General features: G+C 34.6%; 1 protein-coding gene across 1 annotated transcript; it reads left to right on the top strand.

The window, feature by feature from the left end:
* Positions 1 to 4467: 4467 nt before the first annotated feature.
* LOC107189019 (rac GTPase-activating protein 1) lies at positions 4468 to 7814 on the top strand. Its single transcript, XM_015577447.1, has 9 exons — positions 4468 to 4837; positions 5492 to 5694; positions 5768 to 5922; positions 5992 to 6403; positions 6478 to 6647; positions 6722 to 6848; positions 6940 to 7172; positions 7245 to 7542; positions 7608 to 7814. The coding sequence occupies exons 1-9, from the start codon at positions 4753 to 4755 to the stop codon at positions 7812 to 7814; spliced, it is 1890 nt and encodes a 629-aa protein (XP_015432933.1). The 5' UTR covers positions 4468 to 4752.
* Positions 7815 to 8586: the final 772 nt, after the last annotated feature.

Raw genomic sequence — 8586 nt, 5'->3', positions numbered from 1 at the left:
TGAACTTTTTCAAAAACAACAACCCTTCTCTCGTTTAGCTAGAGTCTAATAATTTGAGAACCTCTGTAGAAGCTCATCTATCAAATACACAAAAACCAACCGTAAAGCCATTTAACTTCCCATTTAATTAGCCGATACATTCATAAATAAAATCGTCTTGACGTTCCGCAAGAATATCCCGTTTCAGGCATCCGTAATACGAGCTTCGGCCCTTCTTTGGCGCATCCCACGGGATCGGTAAAAGAAAAGAAGGAAACCGATCGTCTCGGTTAACGAGCGTCGGTACATTGCGTAACAAACTCTCGAACATTGGCCAGCCTTTATATTCGTGGAATTGTCGAAGCGTTATCGGTGACCGCTTCGTTAAAGCCGCCATTGTGCCACAGGGCCCTCCGTAGGTGGCTACATAAATCCGGGACTTATTGAGCCGCGGCAGTTAAGTACGGGCGGTTAAAACAATTAGCTGCGCCCGACGCGGCTGCAGTAGCCCCGGTGTAAACAGCCCTCAGCAGTAATTCTGTTATCGGCGCTCGGCGAGCATTCATAGGCTTAACAGGGCTTATTTCCCTCTGCCTCTCTTGTCCACTTACTCCCCCATCTTTCTCTATCCCTCTCTGTGCACCTCCTGTCCAACAGCGTTGAATTAGTAGCTGAGTTTATCATGTGTAGAATACATCAATGTGAATAAGAGCGGTGAAGTCAGCTTTTCGAACTTTGAAGTTTTCATCGTTGTAAAAGGTGTTCGTAAACAACTTTCACGCTTTGGTGAACGTTTCGATGAATGTCTGGAGACTGTGTCACGTCCTCCGGTTCTAACCATCGCGTGAGTATGTTTTGCCATCTAAATTTGAAATATAGTGCTCGTTATGTCCTTATTGGAGTTGTACAGAGATAAGTGTCATTGAATGTACGCTCCGCAGCTTTGATTAATCTCGTGGTGTTAGTTTTTCAGGTCCTTTTTCTTGTGGTTGTAGTTGAAAAGGCATCATCTCGCTGGGTATACTTTTATTCTGTGCGTTTGTTAAGTGAATATCAAGATAGGCTGGGTTAGGTCTTGGACGCTTGACTAATTGACTGAACATTACTTAGTTATTTTCATCAGTTTTGGAGAAATTGTGAAAAAGTGTGGAAAAAACAACCCCGTGCATAACATGGCATTCCTACAACACGGTTTCTAACGCAATTAAAGGATTGTGTAGAACAGTGGTTCCCAAACAATGAAGATCGAACGTCACCGCAATGAAAATTTAGAAAGCAAGATAAAAATTCTACCGGTACATTCGTGCCCGGGAATAGCGAAACGAAACGCGCCGCTGTAAAATACTTTTACCGTTCCTGTACATCCGCTCGCGTTTTCATCAGCACGACATTTTCAAGCCGGATACACTCGCGATCACAGGGATTCAACGTTTTATCAGCGGATTCATTGTTGGTATAAAAAATAACTACAATTTATATGCTGCACAGTATTGTTTTTGCAAACACGCTCCAGCTGTTTTCCTTTTTAATACGGCCCCGTTTATAATTATAACAGTGTAGAACGGGACGATGGTGAAGCACTACCAGATAGAGCAGAATTTCTTGACAGAGACGTCATACAGATATACATACGAGGAAAAGAAAATTGCGATAACGATACAGGAGCACTGACTTCCGCAGTGTATGTCCACTGGGACACATACTAGCTGTGCCATGATAATAGAAAGGAAAGTTATCACTTGTGGACTTAAATTCAGAATTGAGTTAAGAATACAGAAATAATTTTAAGAATTCGTTATCTAAATTTACCAAACTTATTTCGGAAATTATACTATTTTATAACGTAATTCAAACATCTAGGAATATCTAAGTGTTTAAATGTTAAGACGACAAAATAGTTTTAGTTATATCGAAACAAAAGTACAGACTTTTATAAGAATGTGTGAATTACCTATAAATCACCCTCTATTCATTTCGTCAGTCTCCATAGTCTAAAATTACACCGAAAAAGGTTCACTTAAATCTTAACCCTTTAAGGTCCAAATTATGTCTCAAGTTTTCTCAAGAGTCTCGAACTCTTTGTGTTTGTGTATTTCGTTCTAATAAACAATCTGTATGAATTTTATTTAATTATCTAGTCTTTCGAATTTTGCACGAACTACCTTAACTACTCACCCTCTCTTTCTCTCGTCTTCTGCCGGTTATTCTGGCTTGATTCCTTTGGGTCTCGATATCCGCCGAAAACGAGACTGATCCCGGGGATAACCGAAGGTTTCCACAATGATGCTTCAATCACTGTTCACGACACTTCGACGTTATTTTATACAGAGTTGGGCAAAATATAATTTAATTACAAAATGTAAATTCCAATTACAATGTAATTGCAATGTAATTGCGGAACAATTACAATTACCTTGTGATTTTTATTGTAAATTTAATACAGTTAATTACAATGTAATTGTACTTGTAATTGTCTTGTAATCACATTGTAATTGTGATTTGGATTTTGTAATTAGATTACATTTTGTCCAACTCTGATTTTATACGCGATTCAGGGGAGTTAATCATGGATCCGACTAGTTGACGCGTTAACAGGACAACTTGAGTTAACCTAAAAATCAACATATAAATAATTAATGATTTTTTACTAATAAACTTCGAATTTCATATATTTTTAATATAAAGACTTTGCGTGAAGTTCCACACCCCAGATAGCACATGACGCCTTCATGACACCCATTTTGCGGTTATTTTAGATCTGAGGCGCCTTTAAGCCGTCATTAAACTATCTGTGTGCTATCTGGGACGCGTTATTTTTACTGACTATGTAGTAACATTACTTGTTGAGGTAACGATTATTTTGAATAGTGCATAAAAAATAAAAGAAATTGTATCTATCAGTGAAATAAAAAAATACATTACTTAAATTACCTTATCTTTCACTAACTTAAGTAATATTATTTATTCCAATAATTTAAAGACTAAATAAGGTTTAGTTTCTGGTGCAGGCAGACTTTTTACAGACTTTAACGATTTGTATGTTACTATTTCTGTAAATTATAAATATTTCAAATACGTTTTTAATATACAAACAGTTAATATTGTTTCAAGGAAATATTTCTACAGAAAAGGTAAATAAAAGGGAAACAATTCTCAAGAAAACTACGGGGAAAATTGCATTGTCCTGAAAATACGAGTGAGATCGAAACTCAGACACAGTTCTCGGTGCATTCGGCATGGCAGGAAGAATCAGAACGTACGGAATAATGGTTCAGGAAGTTGCTGCTTCCTTATCAATGAAATAAATCGTTTGCGTGGGAGGGAGATTTCTCCTCGAACGGCACTATCTTTTTTCTTCCTCTCTAGTCGCCTGTCGATACCCTGACAACATTTACGGTTACTGGACTTCTTCGAAATACTCCTTAATTTTAATTTGTCTACTTAAACTCGACCAATGGTCATCTAATTTACAATATTATTAAATCTACTTATAAAAGAAAAACTATGATAAATATAAAATTAATACAGAAATTAAAGTTCGACATATTATGATCGAATTATTCTCACTCTGTAAGTAAATCTGATTATTTCGTTGAATCTATAGACAAAGCTAAATCTAAGGCATTAAAAAGAGTGGAAAAGAACGTCAATGAAACATTATAATATATTTGATATATAGTTGCTCTTACAATATTGTACATATCATTATCCTTCACTGTAATAAATTTTCAGTGAACAGACTATTTTATAATATTAATTTCTTAGCTGCAATAGATAACCTAAAGCATTTCATGGAAATATTGCAGGCCCTAAATTTCTTTAAATAAACTAATATTTAGGAAGAACTGTAACCATAATTAATAGTTTCAACCAAGCCAGAAAATAACCCTCTTGTAGTCACTGATGCCATTATAAATAATAGATAAGGGAAAAGAAAACATTACAACTGACATTAGTATTATAAAAGTAGCTACTAAATAGCCTAGGCTAGTAAGTTCACATTTTCACAAACTGATTTATAAACACTGGGGTTAAGTGGAAATTGAATTCCCCCATAGGTGATTTTATCAAATAGTAAACAAAAGTAAGTCTGTATTATACTTTAGTAATTTATTAGTAACATAATTTTGTCGGGAATGAGCAATTTAAATTCTGATATTTCCGTCACCATAAGTAGGAAACGTAACGACCTTTTTTAAGAAAGAAATATCGTATGTATATGTCACTATTTAAGTAATACTTCTACTTCTCGGTAGGAAATACGCTTATATGTATGCTCAGGTATGCAAATATAATATATTTGCACTTTTTGCAATAGTAAAAGTAATAATAATTTCTTAAATTACGAACCGTGCTGCACCCCCGAAACTGCTGGATTTCCGTTCAAATGTAACAGAAGACACCTAACGGACTAACGAAGAACTTGTCAAGAAAACTGCCCTCTTATTGGTCGAATTTGAATTAGTGTAAAAAGTGGTTGTGCGTGGTCAACGTGTATGATGTCAACGGCTTTATGGCGCGATCGTGCGAGCGTTCGTCGAAAGTTGGAATACAATTTTCAATAAATATCCATGGAAACTTGTGATGGAAGTGCTTTACGCGGGTCCCGTTATTGAGTTCGTGAGTGATATTCAGATGAATTGATGCACATAACAGTGTAATTGGTGTAAAGGCGAGGTATTAGACAAAAGATTATCGCAGACCTGTTGCGTGCATCTTTATACATGACAAAACATTGTGATTTCGTTTGAATAACGCTAAACCAATTCGAAGATGACCACGTCGTTGTCGTTGTTGGCGAGCCACGATGAAGTGGTGCGATGCACGGACGTGCTCGTGAATGGAGCCTGCGATGAAGGTTTGACTCTAATGTATTTTTATCTCTTACAATGCTTCGTTCGTTCACAAGGCATCTTTAGAAAATGTCTTGGCAAGATGCGTACACAATTCTAGTAAAAACTGAAAGGAATCCTACATTTCGTATATTATTCCACATAAATAGTGCAAATGAAATTAATGCAATATTAGTCTGGTCGATGTCAGAAATCGTATAATCTATAGTTTGTTGTATTTTTGTCTACCTATTTTAATATTTGAATTTTATTACTCTGTTCCATTTTTACATTGCGAACTGTTTGATAAGTTATCGTACAAATCTACAGAAAACAAGCATTAGTAGTAAAAATATTTTTAAATAGTTGTATTGCTTCATTGTATTGGTCCATCGTATGTGGTTCAATAAACAGTGAAGGTGTTAAGACTACTTATTTTAATTTATGCCGATTAGGTACTAATTTGGGTTTTTTGTACAAATATCTTCCTTCATATTGTCTTTAGGTTCCTTTTCTTTAAATCAGAGCATGGTACTCATATGTTTGTCAATATATGAATGATTTAATTGTCACTGAGAAAAGCCATGTCTTAATGTCTGTTTCTGTCTCTTGATATACTAGCAATATAGTATGTTCAATCTGAAGTTAATTTATTTTGCATTACAACTTTTTTTTTATAGAATTTCTACAATTTGCAATAAATCAAGAGGAAATGAGACAGAAATGGCTGGCATCGATACAAGAATGTCAGCGACTTCATTCAGCTTTAGAAAAAGCTCACCAAGAAGCAGCAGATTTAGATCGTAAATTAAGTCATGCTAGAAGACTGTTAGATGAGGAGAAACGAAAGAGGCGGAATGCAGAGGAACAAAGAAATTCATTGGTAAATTCAATATTTCTTTGTAGTCTCACATGGTTTCATAGTATAATTTCATTATTTATATATACATATATAGGAGAGACAAATTGCCATGGCCAGAGATCTTTTATTTAATGATGGTGGAAGGAATTTAAATGATGAAACCAGAGAAAAGTTACAATTCCTAAATAATACTACATTGAATGGGCGCCATAGTAACATACATATCAAAGATTTACACCAAAATGATAAGTAAGTTTAGATTTATAGGTAAAAGCATTTTTGCAGTGTGGGGTAGATATTCAGTACCTATTGTTTCAGATTAAATACTATAGCGGAGCTGGACTCCACTGGCTCTATATTAAGCGATTTAAGTTGTTTTTCAAAGTCGGAAGATGATTTAGATAACAGTGTAATTGTTCAGCAAAGTCAAAAGAAACGTGAATGGAAAGAACATAGACCCAGTGGTGAATATTCCACAAAGAAACGTCGTAGCGCAGTACAGAAAGTTGCCGAACTAAATTCATCTGACAGAATAGTAGCCACAACTACTGTAGTCATGCCTAAAGAAGGTGCTATCACTGCATCTTCTGTAATTGAAGCTATACCAGGGGATGAGAATGCAAACCCACAGGGTCCATTGCATAACACATGCAAAAGACGCAAAAGTGGCGATCGCAGTAAATCGAAGTTAACATCCGTTACCACAAAGGATGTACACATTGACATTTTAGTGAGTGATTCCTCTATATGCAGAATATTTGTTGTTAGGTCCCGTGTATATCATTTCAACGAATTTTCTTATAGCCATCTGCACCAAAAGCTGATATTCTTACATCGGGATCAGATTCTGAGGGCGTTTTTAAACCTAGTCCAAATATAGGTGGATATACTTTAAATACAAAGTCTGCAAGAGGTCATAGTTTTATAGCAAAAACAGTGATTAAACCAGAAATTTGCACACCATGCGACAAGAGGTACCAACATCCACACTAAAATTTAATTCTATTCCTGTAAATAATTCAGACACTCATGCTAAGCCACTTTTTAGAATTCGTTTTGGTAAAGTAGCTTTAAAGTGCAGAGATTGTAAAGCTACTGCTCATACAGAATGTAAAGATTTGGTACCATTACCATGCGTGCCTACAGGAAATACACCTACTTTACGTGGCACTTCTGTAAGTCGTTTATATATTTACAAAACATTAATTCAATACACACTTTTGGAAAAAAAAAATATACATAAATATATACTATCATAATTCTTAGGGAACCATAGCAGACTATACTCCTATGATTCCACCAATGGTACCATCACTGGTTGTTCATTGTATCAATGAAGTGGAATTAAGAGGAATGAGTGAGCAAGGATTATATAGAGTAAATGGTGGTTCGGCAGAAGTGAAATCTCTGAAAGAAAAGTTCCTCAGGGGCAAAGGTGCCCCCAATCTCTCTGATGTAGATATACCCACCATATGCTCGACTCTTAAAGATTTCTTGAGGTATATTTATTTCAATATTCAGGTGCTAATAATTGTAGAGGCGAAGCAATCATCTTTATTTCTTATTATTAGGTCGTTACGGGAGCCGTTAATTACTGTAGGATTATGGGCCGATTTTGTTCGAGCCACTACTATTACCGACAAACAAGATGCTGATGCTGCATTATATCAAGCAATTTCTGAATTGCCCCAACCTAATAGAGATACACTTGCCTTTCTAATATTACACCTACAAAGAGTATCAGGTAGTCCAGAATGCAAAATGCCTATAAGTAATCTGGCTAAAGTTTTTGGGCCCACATTGGTGGGTTACAGTTGCCAAGAGCCCTCACCAACTTCTTTGCTTTCGGAGACTAAAAATCAAGTCGCGGTAAGTTTTTGCAACGTGACACGATATTTTGAACAATCCATTAAAAATGGGAAAAATTTTTACAGATAGTCGAAAACTTACTGAAAATCCCCTCTGATTATTGGGCAAATTTCGTTAATCCTGAAAATTTAAATAGTATTGCTACTCATAAGACTGCTGAGCTAAGACATACACCATCCACGGAATCTTTACTTAAGCGTAGTACTTCCCGCGGTTTTATGAGGCGAAATAAAAAATACTTTGCAACGCCTCCCTCTAAAGGAGGTTTTTGAAAAGAATAGGTATGTACTTAATTACTCAAATCGTGGTACAAATACTGTGCACTAATTATCGACTATTAAAACATAATTACATTTTAGTATTTACAAATGCGCAACGAAACAATTCTATATTTTGTTCAAAAAGTTGCAACTATTTAATGCAAATATCTTTCTACGTAATATGAGGCAAAGTACTATTAATTTTCAATATTAGTCTGTTTGAAATTAAAAAGAGATTAAACTGTTAGTAATATAATGCATTAAATATAATTATTTTGTACATGTGAGTAAATATATTAACAATGGTAATCTCAATATTTTTTTAAATTGAGACTAAAACATAGTTACATCATTCAATTTAGTACAACACATTACATTTATGAGAAGATATGTAAATGTTGTGATATTTTTTCTTTTTTATATAAGTATGTCCGAAAATATGCGACCAAATAAGAAAACAGGTTGTTTTACTTCAATATGACCAGTTTACTATATAAATACACATATGAGTAACAAAAATTACAAATTTATTATTACTAGTTTTGTTAAAACAACATATTCCTTATGCGAACTAAGTAAATTCGTTAATGTACATTACAAACATTGCTTTTAAGTTCATTTACATCTTCTTTTTTAAGCGTCGGCAAATATTTTCAATTTGTACATATTTTCTTTATCACAATAATAATAATAATTCATCACATATATATTACATTTAAATTAATTTTTTTATAATTTAAAAGAAATACGCATTCAATTATGGCAAAAATAAATTTCGTCGCTG

This window comes from Dufourea novaeangliae, unplaced genomic scaffold, assembly GCF_001272555.1.
Source record: "Dufourea novaeangliae isolate 0120121106 unplaced genomic scaffold, ASM127255v1 scaffold125, whole genome shotgun sequence".
In the NCBI taxonomy this organism is placed as follows: Eukaryota; Metazoa; Arthropoda; class Insecta; order Hymenoptera; family Halictidae; genus Dufourea; species Dufourea novaeangliae.
This window is presented reverse-complemented; position numbering and strand designations above follow the sequence as displayed.

Excerpts from the sequence above, each read along its gene's own strand:
- LOC107189019 (XM_015577447.1), top strand. The coding sequence starts at position 4,753 with ATGACCACGTCGTTGTCGTTGTTGGCGAGCCACGATGAAGTGGTGCGA. Across the intron at positions 5,923-5,991 it reads GATTTACACCAAAATGATAA|ATTAAATACTATAGCGGAGC; the intron begins GTAAGTTTAGAT and ends CTATTGTTTCAG. Across the intron at positions 6,849-6,939 it reads CTACTTTACGTGGCACTTCT|GGAACCATAGCAGACTATAC; the intron begins GTAAGTCGTTTA and ends CATAATTCTTAG.